Here is a 23,248-nt window from a genome sequence, read left to right on the forward strand (position 1 = left end):
CAACAGCTCACAGATACAGTGTGGGTAGGCTAGCCTACATTATGAGATTATTATGGATAAGAGCAAGATTATTTGTCAAGCGGCAGCCAGGGATTGATCATAATGCCAACAGAATAAGACCTTCGATATTAAATTGGAAAGGAGCGTCAAACTCATCACCTGGCACATTCACTACTCTGAAGTTCATTAGCTGGAGACTCATATCTCCCTCACTAACTTCAAGCACCAGCTGTCAGAGCAGCTCACAGATCACTGCACCTGTACATAGCCCATCTGTAAATAGCCCATCTGTAAATAGCCCATCCAACTACCTCATCCCCATACTGTTATTTATTTATTTTGCTCCTCTGCACCCCAGTATCTCTACTTGCACATTCATCTTATGCACATCTATCACTCCAGTGTTTAATTGCTATATCGTAATTACCTCGCCACCATGGCCTATTTATTGCCTTACCTCCCTTATCTTACCTCATTTGCACACAATGTATATTGACTTTTTCTACTGTAATATTGACTGTATGTTTGTTTATTCTATGTGTAACTGTGTTGTATGTGTCAAACTGCTTTGCTTTATCTTGGCCAGGTCGCAGTTGTAAATGAGAACTTGTTCTCAACAAGCCTACCTGGTTAAATAATGGTGAAATAAATAGTGCGCTCCAAAAGTATTGGGACAGTGAGAATGTGTTGTTTTGGCTCTGTACTCCAGCACTTTGGATATGAAATGATACAATAACTACGAGGTTAAAGTGCAGACTCAGCTTTAATATGAGGGTATTTCCATCCATATCGGGCAAACCGTTGAGAAATTACAGCACAGTCCCCCCATTTTAGGGGACCAAAAGTATACAAATTCACTTATCTGTATTAAAGTAGTCCCCCAAGTAATTACTCCCAAGTAATGCTAACCTCTCACCATTACAATAACAGGGGAGGTTAGCATTTTTTGGAGGGTATGATATTTATGCCTCTAACTTTCTCCCTTGTCATTATTTTCGATTCATTCAGGATTATCCGCAATCATGGTAGCATCCACATTAATGTAGAAGTGTTTAGAAAAATATGATATTCTTAATTACAATAAGTGTCTCCAAAATGACTACATTATTTACCATTAATTTCTATTAAATCCAAAGTGCTGGAGTACAGAGCCAAAACAACACAAAATGTGTCACTGTCCCAGTACTTTTGGAGCTCACTGTATATTAATCTGTAGCCTAATAATCAGCATGCTTTCTTGAGTCGTAGTGGGAGGACCATACAACATCATTGCGTGACTAAAAGTTTACTTCGATTAGGATGGTTATTAATATTTGCTCATTATTAATTTTATCGACACACAAAGATCTCACCTTGTCTAGCATATATTGTTTTGTCGATATTTGGAAAGTTTACCAACAAATTAGCTGTTTACACCAGGAGTGTATTGACATTTCTTTTAATCTGACATACTTTACTCACATAAAGGTTGGATGGAAACCTGGTTAGTGAGTCAGTGGAAGTTACAAATGATTGCCCTGTATCACAACATGGAGAGGTGTTGTTCCTTTAGTGTGTGTAATGGTGTGTTTTTCAGTTTGGTGCCCTCACACCCCTGGAGCCTCGCTTGGGGAAGAAGCTGATAGAACCCTTAACAAACCTCATCCACAGGTGAGACACCTACAGAAATCCAACAACCAATATGGGTTTTGTTGAATCACAAAAAGTTGTCTGAGGAAAATATTGACCTTCTGTCTATCTCTACTCCTTTTCTTACCCTTTCTTCCTGTCACAGTACCTCTGCTATGTCACTTCTTTATGAATGTGTCAACACTGTGATAGCAGGTCAGTATTCCTCTTTTCACTTGTTCTTCTTGTATCTCTGTTTAGTCGTCTGGTTATCTGTGTGCTGGGTAGCCGTACATCTTTGTGAAGCTTGTGTATAAACTGAAGATGTGCGCATTTGAACCAAGCTATTTTCTCATAAAACATTTTTTAATAAAAAAAAATATATATATATATATATATTATACACCTTGCCATGTCTATAGACTTCGATGTGGGCAGTTGTTTTGTTTGCGCCTTTGATGTGCTACTGAGGAGGTTGTTGACTCAATGCAGTTTGTTTTATGTTAAATGAAAAACACCACTGAGCTTTCAAGATCACAGCTCTAGCTGTGAACATTTAGTTTTTGACAAGTATGTAAAGTTGTTGTCACAGCAGGATCTTATTGTTTGTCCTCTGTTGCAGTGTTGATTTCCCTGTCCTCTGGGATGCCAAATCACAGTGCTAGTATTCAGGTAAGTCCCAGACACCATGTCCACTTTTTCTCTCTTTTAGCGAATGATGTGAACGCTTTCCACTCCAGTTTGATAACAATGCATGTTTACATCTTTTGTTTTTATCATCACAAGTCTGTCGTTAGATGAACACCAAAAGATTGCGCAGGCTAGTGAAATTGTGATTTAAAATGCATTAATTTCTGAGCTCCTAAAATGTATAGAAATTCAAACTGTTCAAATGACTTTAGCTGGGTTCTATGGCTAGTGGGTTTCACCCACTTTCTGTGAATGTGCAGAATTGCTGTGCGCACATGCCAATACTGGAGCTTGCTTGGAAAGGTTTATATTGATAGTAATGGCATGTTTCTCTCTCTCAGCTCTGTGTCCAGAAACTGCGAATCCTGATTGAAGACTCGGACCAGAACTGTGAGCCCTCTGTCAATGCCTGCAGTGTGTCATTCTCTCATTGTCTGCGTGTTTCTGAGTAGCCACCCATCTAGTTTACAGCGATCTAGATCCCAAAACTCTGGATAACTCGACATTTTGACCACTCCCCCGAAATGCGGGCCATTTGAAATGTCACTGTGATAGTTGCAATTGCGACTGTCACAAGGTAGGGTTTTGTCTTTATACATTTATTATACACCTCTACTTCAACAGGCTATTTAGTTTCTAAACATTGAGTATATTTGAGCAGTAATTCATCAGTCTTAGCAGGTTACAGCTAACAGTAAGTTAAACCATCTACGATCATTATGATGCATCTGGTGATTCGAGTTATCTGGGCTACTTGGTTGTGTGTAGATTAGATATACGTGGGCAGCTATGTTTTTAAAACATTTTGAGTTCTCTATACAGTTCCTCAAGGCCGTTTCGCTGTTTAGTCGATGATATATATTGCCTGATCCCGAAAAAAAGAAAAAAAAATGGTGTCTGTTATCGGATTAGTCCACTATAGCTACATCTACTTATGACTCAAGTTAGTGGCAAAAAAACAAAACTTCCATGTGTAAATGTTGTCTTGTGTGAATGTCTGTGTTCTCGCCATCGTTCTGTTTGTTTGTATTTTCCTTTTCTTTGTGTTTTTAATTTCATGTTTTGTAGAGAGAATCTAATAGATGTGAAAATATCAGGTTGTTAGTCAGTATGTTATGTATGGGCTATTCTACGCTAACAGAATTATGCGGAGACTCAAGATTTTTCACTTTAGAATGTATGCCAAACAAAAAACATTGATTTCAAAGTTTAATAAACCGTACAACTCTATGCACAATGACTACTTTGAAAAATGTACACTGGTAACAGAATTACGGCGAACCATTCCTCTGTTTTATTGTGTTACCAGACTTGTATCTGCACAGTTCTTCCTATAAATGTGTTTTTGTAAAATGTTCAGTGGGATTGTTAAAAGTAGTCCTTGTGCATAGAGTTCTATGGTTTGTTAAATGTTGAAATCAATGTTTTATGTTTGGTATATATTTTAAAGTGGGGCTGAACTTCCTAATTTAGCCTCTGTTTCAATTGTCCTCATTAGAAAATGTGACTGAGAACAAGATCTGGGTCTTGGGCGGCGTGCTGTGATGTCAGTGTCGTGTGTGTGTGTTTGAACTTGGGAAGCGTTTGTACTTTCACTCAGCCAAAACAGTACACAGCTAGTCACTTGAAACAGTTATCTAGAAGGAAGTAGCCTAGACTGAAAGTCTAAGTTACTTCCAGGTCTTGTGTTTGAAAGTAGCCTAGACTAGCTAGCAAGCTAGTCAACTCCTTTCGCCAATTAGCTTCAGCTGGCCGTTGTGCCACTGTGGCAAAGTTGATCTGACTTTGGATAGCTTATCTCTTGGGCTAGTTGGGGACTGTCAATAAATTACTCAATCTATGGGACAATATTTTCATGTTGCACATCTTTGTTGTCTTAGAAATATTGAAAGCATTTCATATTTGAATTTCTACAATTTGTAGTTGGTTTGAGGTTAAGTCATTGAAATTTGCAGCTCTAGAAATGTTAAATATTGTCCCATGTACTGTACATTGTGTAATTTACTTATGGTCCCTAACTAGCCACATAGGGATATCGAATGTCAAACCAGATTGACCATTGGTATTGCGATCGGGATGCGTGCAGCTGCGCTTTGAATTGAGGATTAGTTGGGTGCTGTGGGCAGGATTGAAATAAACCCAACCCAAGGAAAACTTATGGTACCCTAAATTCCGTGACGTACCATTTCTTTCGTAATTATTTCACAAATCTCCATTTTGGACGAGAGTGACTACGACAAATGTATCCTATTTACACTTTGTAGTGAATTCTGACAGTATAATAAATATTTTGGAATAATATCGATGCCACAGGCCGTTTAACTAGCAGAGAAGTTGTTTACTGCCTTCAAATTGAAAAATCTGATTCTCAGCGTAATTATATAAAACAGGCATTCAGAATAGTGACAAGGGCCTACAGTAATGAGTCTGTAATGTAATCCGTGAGGTTTCAGTGGATGAGAGCGGATAGTGGAGACTGAGACAGTGCATTCGGAAAGTATTTCCACATTTTGTTACATTACAGCCTTAATCTAAAATGGATTAAATAGTTTTTTCCCCCCTCAATCTACACACAATACCCCATAATGACAAAGCAAAAACAGGTTTTTAAACATTATCTGTAGGGGGGAAAACTATACATTTACATAAGTATTCAGACCATTTACTCAGTACTTTGTTGAAGCACCTTTGGCAGCCATTAAGGTTGAGTCTTCTTGGGTATGACGCTACAAGCTTGGCACACCTGTGTTTGGGGAGTTTCTGTCATTCTTCTCTGCAGATCCTCTCAAGCTCTGTCAGGTTGGATGGGGAGCGTAACTTCATAGCTATTTTCAGGTCTCCAGATATGTTAGATCAGGTTCAAGTGTACGTTCTGGCTGGGCCACTCAAGGGCATTCAAAGACCTGTCCCGAAGCCACTCCTGAGTTGTCTTGGCTGTGTGCTTATGGTCATTGTCCTGTTGGAAGGTGAACCAATCGCCCCAGTCTGAGGTCCTGACCGCTCTGGAGCAGGTTTTCATCATCTTTCCCTCGATCCTGACTAGTCTCCCAGTCCCTGCCGCTGAAAAACATACCCACAGCATGATGCTGCCACCACCATGCTTAACCGTAGGGATGGTGCCAGGTTTCCTACAGACGTGACGCTTGGCATTCAGGCCAAAGAGTTCAATCTTGGTTTCATCAGACCAGAGAATCTTGTTTCTCATAGTCTGAGAGTCTAAGTGCCTTTTGGTGAACTCCAAGCGGGCTTTCATGTGCCTTTTACAGAGGAGTGGCTTCCGTCTGGCCACTACCATAAAGACATGATTTGGTAGAGTGCTGGTTGTCCTTCTGGAAGGTTCTTTCATCTCCATCGAGGAACTCTAGCTCTGTTAGCGACCAAGGCCATTCTCCCCGGATTGTTTAGTTTGGCCAGGCGGCCAGCTCTAGGAAGAGTCTTGGTAGTTCCAAACTTCTTCCATTTAAGAATGGAGGCCACTGTGTTCTTGGGGACCTTCAATGCTGCAGACATTTTTTAGTACCCTTCCCCAGATCTGTGGCTAACACAATCCTGTCTCGGAGCTCTATGGACAATTCCTTCGACCTCCTGGCTTGGTTTTTGCTCTGACATGCACTGTCAACTGTGGGACCTTTTATATAGGCAAGTGTGTGCCTTTCCAAATCATTTCCAATCAATTGAATTTACCACGGGTGGATTCCAAGTTGTAGAATCATCTCGAGGATGATCAATGGAAACAGGATGCACCTGAGCTCAATGTCGAGTCTCATAGTAAAGGGTCTGAATACTTACGTAAATAAGGTATTTCTGTAAAAAAAAAATATATATACATTTGCAAAACTTTCTAAAAACCTGTTTTTGCATTGTCATTATGGGGTATTGTGTGTAGATTGAGGATTTTTTTACATTTATTTCATACATTTTAGAATAAGGCTGTAATTTAACAATGTGTAAAAAGTCAAGGGGCCTGAGTACTGGGAGGCAGGCTATAGCCATAAGGTAATGTATACTACAGAGTGTAAAGGCATGATGTATGGCTTGTGGAGCAGTCTCCATAGTGCAGAACCGCTACTCTAGTGCATGTGGAAGTAGAATAGAAGGCCCTGTGTATAGTGCCCTGGCCACTGAGTGTGTTATTTCTGTTCATAGTGAAGTACCTGGGCCTGCTGGCCATGTCCAAGATACTGAAGACTCATCCCAAGTCTGTCCAGTCCCACAAGGACCTCATCCTCCAATGTCTGGATGACAAGGACGAGTCCATCCGCCTGAGGGCTCTAGACCTGCTCTACGGCATGGTGCTTGTCACTGTCATAACACATGGTCATTGAATACACACTGACCCTACCCCCATGTCTTCACCACCTATATCTACTCATGGGGAAATGCCCTAAGCTCAAAAAACAAATTTCATTGATATCTACAGTACCACTAAAATGTTTGGACACTCCTACTCATTCCAGGGTTTTAATTTATTTTTACTAATAGTGAAGACATCAAAACTATGAAATAACACATGGAATGATGTAGTAACCAAAAAAGTGTTGAATAAATCTAAATATATTTTATATTTGAGATTCTTCAAAGTAGCCACCCTTTGCCTTGATGACAGCTTTGCCCACTTAGCATTCTCTCAACCAGCTTCATGAGGTAGTCACCTGGAATACATTTCAATTAACAGGTGTGCCTTGTTAAAAGTTAATTTGTGGAATTTCTTTCCATCTTGGTGCATTTGAGCCAATCAGTTGTGTTGTGACAAGGTAGGGGTGGTATACAGAAGATAGCCCTATTTAGTAAAAGAGGAAGTCCATATTATCGCAAGAACAGCTCAAATAAACAAAGAGAAATGACAGTCCATCATTACTTTAAGACATGAAGGTCCGTCAATACGGAACATTTCAATAACTTTGAAAGTTTCTTCAAGTGCAGTCGCAGAAACCATCAAGCGCTATGATCAAGTTACCTCTGCTACTCAGCCTCAGAAATTGCAGCCCAAATAAATGCTTCACAGAGTTCAAGTATCAAACACATTTCCACATCAACTGTTCAGAGGAGACTGTGTAAATCAGGCTTGCAGGGTTGATTGCTGCAAATAAACCACTACTAAAGGACACCAATAAGAAGAAGAGACTTGCTTGGGCCAAGAAACACGAGTGATGGGCATTAGTCTGTCCTTTGGTCTGATGAGTTCAAATTTTAGATTTTTGGTTCCAACCGCTCTGTCTTTGTGAGACGCAGAGTAGGTGAATGGATGATCTCCGCATGTGTGGTTCCCACCTTGAAGCATGGAGGAGAATGTGATGGTCTGGGGGTGCTTTGCTGGTGACACTGTCAGTGATTTATTTAGAATTCAAGGCACACTTAACCAGCATGGCTACCAGCAGTCCCACTAAGCCTAAACCAGATGGGATGGTATCATTTGTTTTCAACAGGACAATGACCCAAAACACCTCCAGGCTGTGTAAGGGCTATTTGATCAAGAAGTAGAGTGATGGAGTGTTGCATCAGATGACCTGACCTCCACAATCACCTGACCTCAACCCAATTTGAGATGTTTTGGGATGAGTTGGACCGCAGAGTGAAGGAAAAGCATCCAACAAGTGCTCAGCATATGTGGGATCTCCTTCAAGACTGTTGGAGAAGTATTCCAGGTGAAGCTGGTTGAAAGAATGCCAAGAGTGTGCAAAGCTGTCAAGGTAAAGGTTGGCTACCTTTTTTCGTTACTACATGATTCCAAATGTGTTATTTCATAGTTTTGATGTCTTCACTATTATTCTACAATGTAGAAAATAGTAAAAAATAAAGAAAAACCCTTGAATGACTAGGTGTGTCTGACTGTATGTATAGCCTAATGCCTCCCTGACCACAGTACAGTTTCTGATGTCCCCATTGCTCTGTTTCTCATTGACTACTCATTGGTGTGGTCCCAGGTGTCCAAGAAGAACCTGATGGAGATAGTGAAGAAGCTGATGCTGCACGTGGACAAAGCCGAGGGAACCACTTACAGAGATGAGCTGCTCACCAAGATCATTGACATCTGCAGCCAGAGCAACTACCAGTACATCACCAACTTTGAATGGTCAGCACAACTTACTGGCAGGGCAAATATATTGGTCTCTGATTCTTTTAGATTCATACTTTCTGTGAGTTTGAATCTCCGTGTCTCTCAAATAGAGTTGAAATGCTCACGATTCAAAACGCATTGCAGTAATGCGTCTTGCTGTAAATTATTTGTAAATAATTCACAAAAGTTTTTGCATCGTACTGGCCCACTACTTGTCTTCTTTTTTGGGGTTTACCTGCCATTTAGGGGCCTACCTTCCACTGACTTTCTCACCTGTCTCTCAAGTACATCAGTCTGACCGTCTGTCTCTGTTTCCGTCTCTCAGGTACATCAGTATCTTGGTGGAGCTGACCCGTCTAGAGGGCACGCGGCACGGCCACCTCATCGCCTCCCAGATGCTGGACGTTGCCATCCGGGTGAAAGCCATCCGAGCCTTCGCCGTGGCCCAGATGGCTACTCTGCTGGACAACGCCCACCTGCTGACCGGCAACACACAGCACAACGGCATCTGTGAGGTGCTCTACGCCGCCGCCTGGATCTGTGGAGAGTTCTCAGAGTATGTATTCATCCATTCCTCCTCTACAAGAACACATGCACACACACGGTTTTTAGCAAGAATGTTTTCCACTAAGTCAAACTAGCTAAAATCAGGCCAGTTCAGCCCTGTATCATTGGCTTATCCCTCATCCTGTGCCATCCTCCTATCTCCCCCCAGACACCTGGAGGACCCCATGGCGACTCTGGAGGCCATGCTGCGGCCCAAGGTGGCCACCCTGCCAGGCCACATCCAGGCCGTGTACGTGCAGAACGCTGCCAAGCTGTTTTCTACGGTGCTGCGTGGCCAGGAGGGGGCGCCAGTGGACAGCAAGGTGGCCCAGGAGACCAGCCAGCTTCTCATTGACAGGCTGCCTGTGTTTGTCCAGAGTGACAATCTGGAGGTGCAGGAGAGGGTGAGTCACACGGCTAACATCGGTCAACCTCGGGGCTATTGGCCATTTGAAAGGAGAATACCTTTTCCAGTATACTTCTCTCTCTGTGCTCCCCTCTACCCTCCCCAGGCTTCCTGCATCCTGCAGCTGGTGAAGTACATCCAGAAGCTGCAACAGAAGGACGTGGAGGTAGCTGAGGAGGTGACAGCTCTGTTTGCTGGAGAGCTCAACCCTGTGGCCCCCAAGGCACAGAAGAAAGTGCCTGTTCCTGAAGGGTCAGTCTGCCTGCTGCTCTCCCCTACTCACAATTAAGCTTATAGTAATACACAACATCAGAAATATATTTTATAGTACTACACTGAACAAAAATCTAAACGCAACAGTTTTGTCACACAATGCAACAGTTTTGTCACACAATGCCACAGATGTCTCAAGTTTTGAGGGAGCATGCAATTGGAATGCTTACTGCAGGAATGTCCACCAGAGCTGTTGCCAGATAATTTAATGTTCATCTCTCTACCATAAGCCGCCTCCAACGTCGTTTTAGAGAATACAGGCAGTACATCCAACCGGCCTCACAACCGCATACTACGTGTGACCACGCCAGCCCAGGACCTTCACATCCGGCTTCTTCACCTGCGGGATCATCTGAGACCAGCCCCCCCGGACTTTTAAAATAATTTTTATTTAATTGGACAGCTGATAAAACTGAGTGTTTGAACAACCGAAGAATTTCTGAACAAACCGTCTCAGTGAAGCTCATCTTCGTGCTTGTCGTCCTCACCAGGGTCCTGACCTGACTGCGGTTTGGCATCATAGCCGACTTCAGTGGGCAAATGCTCACCTTCGATGGCCACTGGTATGCTGGAGAAGTGTGCGCCTCAACTGATTTATCACGGTTTTAACTGTACCCGGGCAGATGACAGACAGCGTGTATGGCATCATGTGGGTGAGCGGTTTGCTGATGTCAACGCTGTGAACAGAGTTCCCCATGGTGGTGGTGGTGTTATGGTATGGGCAGCCATAAGCTACAGACAACAAACACAATTGCATTGTGTCGATGGCTATTTCTATGCACAGAGATACCGTGACTAGATCCTGAGGCCCATTGTCGTGCCATTCATCCACCGCCATCACCTCATTTTCAGCATGATAATGCACGGCCCCATGTCGCAAATATCTGTACACAATTCCTGAAAGATGCAAATGTCCCAGTTCTTCCATACTCACCAGACATGTCACCTATTGAGCATGTTTGGGATGCTCTGGATCAACTTGTACGACAGCGTGTTCATGTTCCCACCAATATCCAGCAACTTCGCACAGCCATTGAAGATGAGTGGGACAACATTCCAGTAGGCCACAATCAACAGTCTGATCAACTCTATGCGAAGGATATGTGTCGCACTGCATGAGGCAAATGGTAGTCACACAAGATACTGACTGGTTTTCTGATCCACACCCTTACCTTTTTTTAAGGTATCCATAGATTAGGGCCTAATGAATGTATTTCAATTGACTGACTTCCTTTATATAGTACATTTGGAAAGTATTCAGACCCGTCATCTTTTGCCCCCTTTTGTTACGTTACAGGCTTATTCTAAAATGGATGAAATATTTTTTCCCCTCATCAATGTACACACAATACCCCATAAGGACAAAGCAAAAACAGGTTTTCAGAAATTTTTGCAAATGTATTCAAAACAAGAAACTGTGATATCACGTTTAAATAAGTATTCAGACACTTTACTCAGTACTTTGTTGAAGCATCTTTGGCAGCGATTATACTCTTGAGTTTTCTTGGGTATAAAACTACAAGCTTTGCACACCTGTATTTGGGGAGTTTCTCTCATTCTTCTCTGCAGATCCTCTCAAGCTCTGTCAGGTTGGATTGGGAGCGTCACTACATAGCTATTTTCAGGTCTCTCCAGAGATGTTCGATCGGGTTCAAGTCTGGGCTCTGGCTGTGCCACTCAAGGACATTGAGTCTTGTCCTGAAGCCACTCCTGCATAGTCTTCAAATCGAATTTTATTGGTCACATACACATTGTTAGCCGATGTTAATGCGAGTGTAGCGAAATGCTTGTGCTTCTAGTTCCGACAGTGCAGTAATATCTAACAATTCCCCAACAACTACCTAATACACACAAATCTAAAGGGGTGAATGAGAATATGTACATATAAGTATATGGATGAGCAATGGCCGAGTGGCATAGGCAAGGTGCAATAGATAGTATAAAATACATGTGATATGAGTAATGTAACATATGTAAACATTATTTAAAGTGGCATTGTTTGAAGTGACAAGTGATCCAATTATTAAAGTGGCCAGTGATTGGGTCTCAATGTAGGCAGCAGCGTCTCTGAGTTAGTAATTGCTGTTTAGCAGTCTGATGGCCTTGAGATTTTATTTATTTATTTTTTATTTCACCTTTATTTAACCAGGTAGGCAAGTTGAGAACAAGTTCTCATTTACAATTGCGACCTGGCCAAGATAAAGCAAAGCAGTTCGACAACATACAAAAACACAGAGTTACACATGGAGTAAAACAACATACAATCAATGATGCAGTAGAAAAAAATAAGAATATATACAATGTGAGCAAATGATGTGAGATGAGGGAGGTAAAGGCAAAAAAAAGGCCATGGTGGCAAAGTAAATAAAGTATAGTAAGTAAAACACTGGAATGGTAGATTTGTAGTTTGAAGAAAGTTCAAATATAAATAATATTAAGCAAAGGAGCAAAATAAATAAAACAAATAAATACAGTAGGGGAAGAGGTAGTAGTTTGGGCTAAATTATATATGGGCTATGTACAGGTGCAGTGATCTGGGAGCTGCTCTGATAGCTGGTGCTTAAAGCTAGTGAGGGAAATAAGTGTTTCCCGTTTCAGAGATTTTTGTAGTTCGTTCCAGTCATTGGCAGCAGAGAACTGGAAGGAGAGACGACCAAAGGAAGAGTTGGCTTTAGGGGTGACCAGAGAGATATACCTGCTGGAGCGCGTGCTACAGGTGGGTGCTGCTATGGTGACCAGTGAGCGGAGATAAGGGGGGACTTTACCTAGCAGGGTCTTGTAGATGACCTGGAGCCAATGTGTTTGGCGACGATTATGAAGCGAAGGCCAGCCAACAAGAGCGTACAGGTCGCAGTGGTGGGTAGTATATGGGGCTTTGGTGACAAAACGGATGGCACTGTGATAGACTGCATCCAGCTTGTTGAGTAGGGTATTGGAGGCTATTTTGTAAATGACATCGCCGAAGTTGAGGATTGGTAGGATGGTCAGTTTTACGAGGGTATGTTTGGCAGCATGAGTGAAGGATGCTTTGTTGCGAAATAGGAAGCCAATTCTAGATTTAACTTTGGATTGGAGATGATTGATGTGAGTCTGGAAGGAGAGTTTACAGTCTAACCAGACACCTAGGTATTTGTAGTTGTCCACAAATTCTAAGTTAGAACCGTCCAGAGAAGTGATGCTGGACAGGCGGGCAGGTGCAGGCAGCGATCGGTTGAAGAGCATGCATTTAGTTTTACTTGTGTTTAGGAGCAGTTGGAGACCACGGAAGGAGAGTTGAATGGCATTGAAGCTCGTCTGGAGGGTTGTTAACACAGTGTCCAAAGAAGGGCCAGAAGTATACAGAATGGTGTCGTCTGTGTAGAGGTGGATCAGAGATTCACCAGCAGCAAGAGCGACATCATTGATGTATACAGAGAAAAGAGTTGGACCAAGAATTGAACCCTGTGGTACCCCCATAGAGACTGCCAGAGGTCCGGACAGCAGGCCCTCCGATGCTGTTTTTCAGTCTCTCGGTCCCAGCTTTGATGAACCTGTACTGACCTTGCATTCTGGATGGTAGCAGTGTGAACAGGCAGTGGCTCAGGCGGTTGTTGTCCTTGATCTTTTTGGCCTTCCTGTGACATCGGTTGCTATAGGTGTCATGGAGGGCAGGTAGTTTGCCCCCGGTGATGCGTTGTTCAGATCGCACCACCCTCTGGAGAGCCTTGCGGTTGAGGGCGGTGCAATTGCCGTACCAGGCTGTGATACAGCCTGACAGGATGCTCTCAATTGTGCATCTGTAAAAGTTAGCTTTGGGTGACAAGCCAAATTTCTTCAGCCTCCTGAGGTTGAATAGGCGCTGTTGTGCCTTCACCACACTGTCTGTGTGGGTGGACCATTTCAGTTTGTCTGTGATGTGTACGCAGAGGAACTTACAACTTTCCACTTTCTCCACTGCTGTCCCTTCGATGTGGATAGGGGGTGCTCCCTCTGCTGTTTCCTGAAGTCCACGATCATTTCCTTTGTTTTGTTGACGTTGAGTGAGAGGTTATTTTCCTGACAACACACTCCAAGAGTCCTCACCTCCTCCCTATATGCTGTCTCGTCGTTGTTGGTAGTCAAGCCCACTACTGTTGTGTCGTCTGCAAAGTTGATGAGTGAGTTGGAGGCGTGCATGGCCACGCTGTCGTGGGTGAACAGGGAGTACAGGAGGGGGCTGAGCACGCACCCTTGTGGGGCCCCAGTGTTGAGGATCAGTGAAGTGGAGATGTTTCCTACCTTCACCACCTGGGGGCGGCCCGTCAAAGTCCAGGACACATTTGCACAGGGAGGGGTTGAGACCCAGGGCCTCCAGCTTGATGATGAGCTTGGAGGGTACTATGGTGTTGAATGCTGAGCTGTAGTCAATGAACAGCATTCTTAGATAGACATTATTTTAGTCCAGATGGGATAGGGCTGTGTGCTTAGGGTCGTTGTCCTGTTGGAAGGTGAACCTTCGCCCCAGTCTGAGGTCCTGTGCACTCTGGAGCAGGTTTAAATCAAGGATCTCTCTCTACTTTGCTCCGTTCATCTTTCCCTCGATCCTGACTAGTTTCCCAGTCCCTGCCGCTGAAAAACATCCCACAGCATGATGCTTCCACTAGGGTTGCACATTTTGGGGAGTATTCAGAGGTGGAAACTTTCCGTGGGAATTAACGGGAATATATGTGAATTAACGGAAATATATGCAAATTAATATTAATACCATTTAAATGTAGATGTTTTTTGCATTGGATATATTTACCATATCTTATGGAGACAGAAACATAAACCTTTTACCTTATCATAAGTAGACATAATTGCAAATGATTAAATCCTTCCAATAGAAATATTAAAAAACAATTTAGTTACGAATTTAACTTTAAGTGAGTTGACTCTTCACATGGGATGATTTCACTGTACAACAACAGAAAGGGAATACTAAATGATCCATAGCATCTCCCACAAACATTTTCAACATACATCTGTAAAATGATAGTCTAGAAACTAAAGCTTTGGTTGTCTTCCTCTCAGGCTTCCATGTCTTCCTGGACGTCCTCAATGTACACCTCTTGAACATCAGACTCTGAAGCCTCATCTTCACCTTCCAACCTTGTTGAGGATGGCTCGTTGTCAGGCTCATAAAGACTCAAATTTGCCCGGATGGCCACTTTTTTTTCAAGCCTGTTGCGTGCTTTGGTGTGTGTGTTCCCAAACAAGGACCAGTTGCGCTCTGAGGTGGCTGATGTTGGTGGGATTTGGAGGATGATGGAAGCAACAGGGGAAAGAGCTTCAGATCCACAAACTCCCTTCCACCAGGTGGCTGATGAGATATATGTTGGCACGACTGCCATATTGTATCTCCATCCCAAAGCCCTTGCTTGGAAGTGTACTTTGCCAGACTGCCAAGAACCATGCCCTCATCCAGGCCAAGGTGGTGAGACACAGTAGTGATGACACCATAGCCCTTGTTGATCTCTGCACCAGAGAGGATGCTCTTGCCAGCATACTTGGGGTCTAACATGTTTACTGCGGCGTGTATGGTCTTCAGGCAGAAGTCTTCACGCTTTTTGATGCGTTTCAGAACTGCAGTTTCCTTTGCTTGGAGCAACAGTGAAGTGGGCAGGGCAGTACAGATGTCTTCTCTTATATCTGCAAGTAGAGTCTGAACATCAGACAGGATGGCATTGTCTCCCTCAATCCGTGCAATGGCATCTGCTATAGGTTTCAGGCTGCTTACCACCCTCTCCCAAAATGCATCATCCAGGAGGATCCTCTTGATGGGGCTGTCCATATTGGCAGACTAATATGGCCATTTCTTGGCGAGACTCCTTCCCCTCCAGGAGACTGTCAAACATGATGACAACACCACCCCAAAGGGTGTTGCTGGGCAGCTTCAATGTGGTGCTCTTATTCTTCTCATTTTGCTTAGTGAGGTAGATCGCTGCAATAACTTGATGACCCTTCACATACCTAACCATTTCCTTGGCTCTCTTGTAGAGTGTATCCATTGTTTTCAGTGCCATGATGTCCTTGAGGAGCAGATTCAATGCATGAGCAGCAAAGCCAATGGGTATGATGTGAGGGTAGGACTCCTCCATTTGAGACCAAGCAGCCTTCATGTTCGCAGCATTGTCTGTCACCAGTCCAAATACCTTTTGTGGTCCAAGGTCATTGATGACTGCCTTCAGCTCATCTGCAATGTAGAGACCGGTGTGTCTGTTTTCCCTTGTGTCTGTGCTCTTGTAGAATACTGGTGGAGATTATGTATTTAATTATTCCTTGCCCACAAACATTCGACCACCCATCAGAGATGATTGCAATACAGTCGGTTTTCTCTATAATTTGCTTGACCTTCACTTGAACTCTGTTGAACTCTGCATACAGCAAATTAGTAGATAAAGCATGTCTGGTTGGAGGGGTGTATGCTTGTGAAGAAACATACAGAAATGTCTTCCAATACATATTGCCTGTGAGCATCAGAGGTGAACCAGTTGCATACACAGCTCGAGCAAGACATTATCAGAATTTCTGACTTCGTTCCCCCATAGAGTCAAAAAAAATGATTCCAGCAAGACCATAAGCTGTTGCAATCAATAAGGTTTCTGATTCATAATTTTCACCTCGAATAGAAGCAGAGGGACTTTTGTCAGAGGTTGCTTTTTGTGAGTGCTGAGGGAACTTTATGCACTTGGCCAGATGATTCTGCATCTTTGTTGCATTTGTTACATATGATTTGGCACAGTATTTGCAAATGCACACAGCTTTTCCTTCTCCATTAGCTGCAGTGAAATGTCTCCACACATCAGATAGTGCCTGTGGCATTTTCCTGTAAAGAGTAGAAAAAAAGAGTAAAAAAGAAACAATCCACAATTCCATGTACAGATAAATAGTTAAGCAGTTAGATTAAACAACTCCTTTGTAAGATAAATGTTTTAAAATGAAACATGTATGGAAACAGGTGAATTAACACTCCTCAGTTAGCAGGCTCAAGCAAGCTGAAACCCACATGGTAGCAAAAACTAACTAGCAGAAATTGTTAACAAGTTAGAAATGATTTAAACACACTTTGTTGTAGGCTACTATTTACTAGTTAACAAAAAAAAATCATGTATGTCATATAAAATATATTCACCCCACCCAGTATTGTAATCAAAACTTACCAGAAAGCATGTAGTCCTTGGCTCAGACAGTGTAGTAAGCAAAATTCCCGGGCTTAACTACCCATGGAAAATTTCCAGAAAGTTTCTGACCCTTTGCAACCCTAGTTGCCACCACCATACTTCACCGTAGGGATGGTGCCAGGTTTCCTCCAGACGTGACACTTGGCATTCAGGCCAAAAAGTTCAATCTTGGTTTCATAAGACCAGAGAATCTTGTTTCTCATGATCTGAGAGTCCTTTTGGCGCCTTTTGGCAATCTCCAAGCGGGATGTCATGTGCCTTTTACTGACCACTCTACCATAAAGGCCTGATTGGTGGAATGCTGCACAGATGGTTGTCCTTCTGGAAGGTTCTCCCATCACCACAGAGGAACTCTGTCAGAGTGACCATCAGGTTCTTGGTCACCTCCCTGACCATAGCCCTTCTCCCCCTCAGTTTGGCCGGGCTGCCAGCTCTAGGAAGAGTCTTGGTGGTTCCAAATTTCTTCCATTTAAGATTGATGGAGGCCACTGTGTTCTTGGGGACCTTCAAGGCTGCAGACATTTTTGGTAACCTTCCCCAGATCTGTGCCTTCAACCTCATGTCATGGTTTTTGCTCTTACATGCACTGTCAAATGTGGGACCTTTTATATAGACAGGTGTGTGCCTTTCCAAACTATATCCAATCAATTGAATTTACCACAGGTGGACTCCAATCAAGTTGTAGAAACATCTCAAGGATTATCATTTGAAACAGGATACACCGGAGCTCAATTTTGAGTCTCGTAGCAAAGGGTCTACATACACCTTCGCTAAATACATTTAAACTCTTTAACAATTCCTGACATTTAATCCACAATTTCTTTCATCACATTGCCAGTGGGTCAGAAGTTTACATACACTTACATACAATTACTATTTGGTAGCATTGCCTTTAAATTGTTTAACTTGGGTCAAATGTTTCGGGTAGCCTTCCACAAGCTTCCCACAATAAGTTGGGTGAATTTTGGCCTGTTCCTCCTGACAGAGCTGGTGTGACTGAGTCAGGTTTGTAGGCCTCCTTGCTCGCACACACCTTTTCAGTTCTGCCAACAAATTTTCTATAGGATTGAAGTCGGGGCTTTGTAATGGCCACTCCAATACCTTGACTTTGTTGTCCTCAAGCCATTTTGCCACAACTTTGGAAATATGCTTAGGGTCATTGTCCATTTGGAAGACCCATTTGCGAGCAAGCTTGAACTTCCTGACTGATGTCTTGAGATGTTGCTTCAATATATCCACATAATTTTTGTTCCTCATGATGCCATCTATTTTGTGAAGTACACTAGTCCCTCCTGCAGCAAAGCACCCCCATAACATGATGCTGCCACCCCCGTGCTTCACGGTTGGGATGGTGTTCTTCGGCTTGCAAGCTTCCCCCTTTTTCCTCCAAACATAACGATGGTCATTATGTCCAAACAGTTATATTTTTGTTTCATCAGACCAGAGGACATTTCTCCAAAAAGTACGATCTTTGTCCCCATGTGCAGTTGCAAACCATAGTCTGGCTATTTTATGGCGGTTTTGGAGCAGTGGCTTCTTCCTTGCTGAGTGGCCTTTCAGGTTATGTCGATATAGGACTCGTTTTACTGTGGATATAGATACTTTTGCATCTTCACAAGGTCCTTTTGCTGTTGTTCTGGGATTGATTTGCACTTTTCGCACCAAAGTACGTTCATCTCTAGGAGACAGAACCTGTCTCCTTCCTGAGCGGTATGACGGCTGCGTGGTCCCATTGTGTTTATACTTGCGTACTATTGTTTGTACAGATGAATGTGGTACCTTCAGGCATTTGGAAATTGCTCCCAAGGATGAACCAGATTTGTGGAGGTCTACAATTTATTTTCTGAGGTCTTGGCTGATTTTAATTTTCCCATGATGTCAAGCAAGGAGGCACTGAGTGTGAAGGTAGGTCTTGAAATACATCCACAGGTACACCTCCAATTGACTCAAATGATGTCAATTAGCCTATCAGAAGCTTCTAAAGCCATGACGTTATTTTCTAGAATTTTCCAAGCTGTTTAAAGTCAGTCAACTTAGTGTACAGTCATTGCCAAAAGTTTTGAGAATGACACAAATATTAATTTCCACAAAGTTTGCTGCTTCAGTGTCTTTAGATATTTTTGTCAGATGTTACTATAGAATACTGAAGTATAATTACAAGCATTTCACAAGTGTCAAAGGCTTTTATTGACAATTACATGAAGTTGATGCAAAGAGTCAATATTTGCAGTGTTGACACTTCTTTTTCAAGACCTCTGCAATCCGCCCTGGCATGCTGTCAATTAACTTCTGGGCCACATCCTGACTGATGGCAGCCCATTCTTGTATAATAAATGCTTGGAGTTTGTCAGAATTTGTGGGTTTTTGTTTGTCCACCCGCCTCTTGAGGATTGACCACATGTTCTCAATGGGATTAAGGTCTGGGGAGTTTCCTGGCCATGGACCCAAAATATTGATGTTTTGTTTCCCGAGCCACTTAGTTATCACTTTTGCCTTATGGCAAGGTGCTCCATCATGCTGGAAAAGGCATTGTTCGTCACCAAACTGTTCCTGGATGGTTGGGAGAAGTTGCTCTCGGAGGATGTGTTGGTACCATTCTTTATTCATGGCTGTATTCTTAGGCAAAATTGTGAGTGAGCCCACTCCCTTGGCTGAGAAGCAACCCCACACATGAACGGTCTCAGGATGCTTTACTGTTGGCATGACACAGGACTGATGGTAGCGCTCACCTTGTCTTCTCCAGGCAAGCTTTTTTCCGGATGCCCCAAACAATCGGAAAGAGGATTCATCAGAGAAAATTACTTTACCCCAGTCCTCAGCAGTCCAATCCCTGTACCTTTTGCAGAATATCAGTCTATCCCTGATGTTTTTCCTGGAGAGAAGTGGCTTCTTTGCTGCCCTTCTTGACACCAAGCCATCTTCCAAAAGTCTTCGCCTCACTGTGCGTGCAGATGCACTCACATCTGCCTGCTGCCATTCCTGAGCAAGCTCTGTACTGGTGGTGCCCCGATCCCGCAGCTGAATCAACTTTAGGAGACGGTCCTGGTGCTTGCTGGACTTTCTTGGGCGCCCCGAATCATTTTTCACAACAATTGAACCGCTCTCCTTGAAGTTCTTGATGATCTGATAAGTGGTTGATTTATGTGCAATCTTACTGGAAGCAATATCCTTGCCTGTGAAGCCCTTTTTGTGCAAAGCAATGATGACGGCACGTGTTTCCTTGCAGGTAACCATTGTTGACAGATGAAGAACAATGATTCGAAGCACCACCCTCCTTTTGAAGCTTCCAGTCTGTTATTCAAACTCAATCAGCATGACAGAGTGATCTCCAGCCTTGTCCTTGTCAACACTCACACCTGTTTTAACGAGAGAATCAGTGACATGATGTCAGCTGGTCCTTTTGAGGCAGGGCTGAAATGCAGTGGAAATGTTTTGGGGGGGATTCAGTTCATTTGCATGGCAAAGAGGGACTTTGCAATTAATTGCAATTCATCTGATCACTCTTCATAACATTCTGGAGTATATGCAAATTGCCATCATACAAACTGAGGCAGCAGACTTTGTGAAAAATGTATATTTGTGTCATTCTCAAAACTTTTGGCCATGACTGTATGTAAACTTCTGAACCACTGGAATTGTGATACAGTGAATTATAAGTGAAATAATCTGTCTGTAAACAATTGTTGGAAAAATGTCTTGTGTCATGCACAAAGATGTCCTAACCGACTTGCCAAAACTATAGTTTGTTAACAAGGAATTTGTGGAGTGGTTGAAAAACGGGGTTTAATGACTCCAACATAAGTGTATGTAAACTTCTGACTTCAACTGTTCTTATGTAAATAAGGTATTTCTGTTTAGATAAAAAAAAAAAAAAAAAAATGATATACCTTATGGGGTATTGTGTGTAGAATGATGTAACAATGTGGAAAAACTCAAGGGGTCTGATTACTTTCCGAATGCACAGTATGAACTGTAACTCAGTAAAATCTTTGAAATTGTTGCATGTTGTGTTTTTACATTTTTGTTCAGTGTACTTTATGCAGCCCGTTGGACAATTTTAGATAATACAAAGTAGCTTTGTTGTATATGCTGTTTGTAAATACATTTCCATTCACAATTTTTATGCGAGCAAAGTCATACCGTATAAAAAAAAAACTGGATGATTCGGTACAATTTTATAAATGCGGACAGAGAATTTATTGTCTTGGTTTTGTCCCCAGTCTGGACCTGGATGTGTGGATCAACGAGCCTCCGTCTGGGAGCGAGTCTGAGGATGAGGGTAGGAAGACCAAGGGCAAGGCTGTGTTTGCCAAGGAGGAGTCCAGACACACCAAGCCACGCTACACTGAAGTGGACGAGAAGGAACTGGCTAAGGTAAGATGAGAATTTACAAGCCAATAATCCGTGCTGTGAATGCATTGAGATACAAGCTCCTTAATTCTTTCAACAGTTGATCTGTTGTTAAATCTTTGGTGATACTAAAACAGTCAGACACTGAAGAGGTACACCGGTAAACACCACAGCATTTTCATATGACTGACTTGATACTGTTTCTCCCTCCCAACAGAGGAGAGAAGTAAGGAAGGCAGAGCAGGCCAACAACCCCTTCTACATCAAGGCCTCCCCGTCCTCTCAGAAGGTACGCACTGCATCATCACCCAATCGGCTGCTCGTCTTATGTGTTAACCTGACTCTTACAGAAATGTAATTCATTACGCATTTCAAACCACTTAAATATACAGTACCAGTCAAACGTTTGGACACACCTACTCATTCAAGGGTTTTTATTTATGCTATTTTCTACATTGTACAGTAATAGTGAAGACATCGAAACTATTAAATAACACATGGAATCATGTACTTAACAAAAAAGTGTTTTTGTGATTCTTCAAAGTAGCCACCCTTTGCCTTGATGACAGCTTTGCACACGCTTGGCATTCTCACAACCTGCTCCATGAGGTAGTCACCTGGAATGCATTTCAATTAACAGGTGTGCCTTGTTAAAAGTTAATTTGTGGGATTTCTTTCCTTCTTATTGCGTTTGAGCCAATCAGTTGTGTTGTGACATGGTAGGGATGATATACAGAAGATGGCCCTATTTGGTAAAAGACCAAGTCCATATTATGGCAATAACAGCTCAAATAAGTAAAGAGAAATGACAGTCTATCATTACTTTAAGACATGAAGGTCAGTCAATCCGGAACATTTCAAGAACTTTGAACGTTTCTTCAAGTGCAGTCGCAGAAACCATCAAGCGCTATGATGAAACTGGCTCTCATGAGGACCACAACAGGAATGGAAGACCCAGAGTTACCTCTGCTGCAGAGGATAAGTTCATTAGAGGTACCAGCCTCAGAAATTGCAGCCCAAATAAATGCTTAACACAGTTTAAGTAATAAACATCTCAACCTCAACTGTTCAGAGGAGATTGCATGAATCAGGCCTTCATGGTCGAATTGCTGCAAATAAATCACTACTAAAAGACACCCATAAGAAAGAGACTTGCTTGGGCCAAGAAACAGGAGCAATGGACATTAGACCGGTGGAAATCTGTCCTTTTGGTCTGATGAGTCCAAATTTGAGATTTTTGGTTCCAACTGCCGTGTCTTTGTGAGACGCGGAGTAGGTGAACGGATGATCTCCGCATTTGTGGTTCCCACCGTTAAGCATGGAGGATGAGGTGTGATGGTGCTTTGCTGGTGACACTGTCAGTGATTTATTTAGAATTCAAGGCACACTTAACCAGCATGGCTACCAGCAGCATTCTACAGTGATACGCCATCCCATCTGGTTTGCACTTAGTCCTACTATCATTTGTTTTTCAACAGGACAATGACCCAAAACACACCTCCAGGCTGTGTAAGGGCTATTTGACCAAGAAGGAGAGTGATGAAGTGCTCCATCGGATGACCTGGCCTCCACAATCACCCGACCTCAACCCAATAGAGATGGTTTGGGATGAGTTGGACCGCAGAGTGAAGGAAAAGCATCGAACAAGTGCTCAGCATATACTCCTTCCAGACTGTTGGAAATGCATTCCAGGTGAAGCTGGTTGAGAGAATGCCAAGAGTGTGCAAAGCTGTCATCAAGGCAAAGGGTGGCTACTTTGAAAAATATATTTTGAAAGTGTAACTTTTTTGGGGGGGGTTACTACATGATTCCATACATGTTATTTCATAGTTTTGTCTTCACTATTTAGAAAAAGTCAAATAAAGAAAAACCCTTGAATGAGTAGGTGTGTCAACTTTTGACTAGTACTGTGTGTGTGTGTGTGTATTAGAGGTCAACCGATTAATCGGAATGGCCGGTTAATTAGGGACGATTTCAAGTTTTCATAACAATCGGAAATCGTTATTTTTGGACGCCGATTTGGCCGATTTAAAAAAAAAAAATTTTTTTTTAATTTTTTTAAATTATTATTATTTTATTTTTTTAGACCTTTATTTAACTAGGCAAGTCAGTTAAGAACACATTCTTATTTTCAAT

The 23,248-nt window shown here is 42.6% G+C and overlaps 1 protein-coding gene across 3 annotated transcripts in view; it reads left to right on the forward strand.

The window, feature by feature from the left end:
* Positions 1-23,248, forward strand: part of LOC115192590 (AP-3 complex subunit delta-1) — a 42,644-nt gene that overhangs the window by 8,795 nt on the left and 10,601 nt on the right. For all 3 annotated transcript variants that reach the window (XM_029751267.1, XM_029751266.1, XM_029751268.1), the window contains exons 8-18: positions 1,577-1,650; positions 1,775-1,824; positions 2,231-2,280; positions 2,640-2,688; positions 6,445-6,590; positions 8,223-8,371; positions 8,682-8,912; positions 9,072-9,306; positions 9,415-9,560; positions 20,983-21,136; positions 21,330-21,401. In XM_029751267.1, coding sequence (XP_029607127.1) covers positions 1,577-1,650; positions 1,775-1,824; positions 2,231-2,280; positions 2,640-2,688; positions 6,445-6,590; positions 8,223-8,371; positions 8,682-8,912; positions 9,072-9,306; positions 9,415-9,560; positions 20,983-21,136; positions 21,330-21,401 — 1,356 coding nt within the window. The remainder of the gene's footprint in view (positions 1-1,576; positions 1,651-1,774; positions 1,825-2,230; positions 2,281-2,639; positions 2,689-6,444; positions 6,591-8,222; positions 8,372-8,681; positions 8,913-9,071; positions 9,307-9,414; positions 9,561-20,982; positions 21,137-21,329; positions 21,402-23,248) is intronic.

Source organism: Salmo trutta, chromosome 4 (assembly GCF_901001165.1).
Source record: "Salmo trutta chromosome 4, fSalTru1.1, whole genome shotgun sequence".
NCBI classification, from domain to species: domain Eukaryota; kingdom Metazoa; phylum Chordata; class Actinopteri; order Salmoniformes; family Salmonidae; genus Salmo; species Salmo trutta.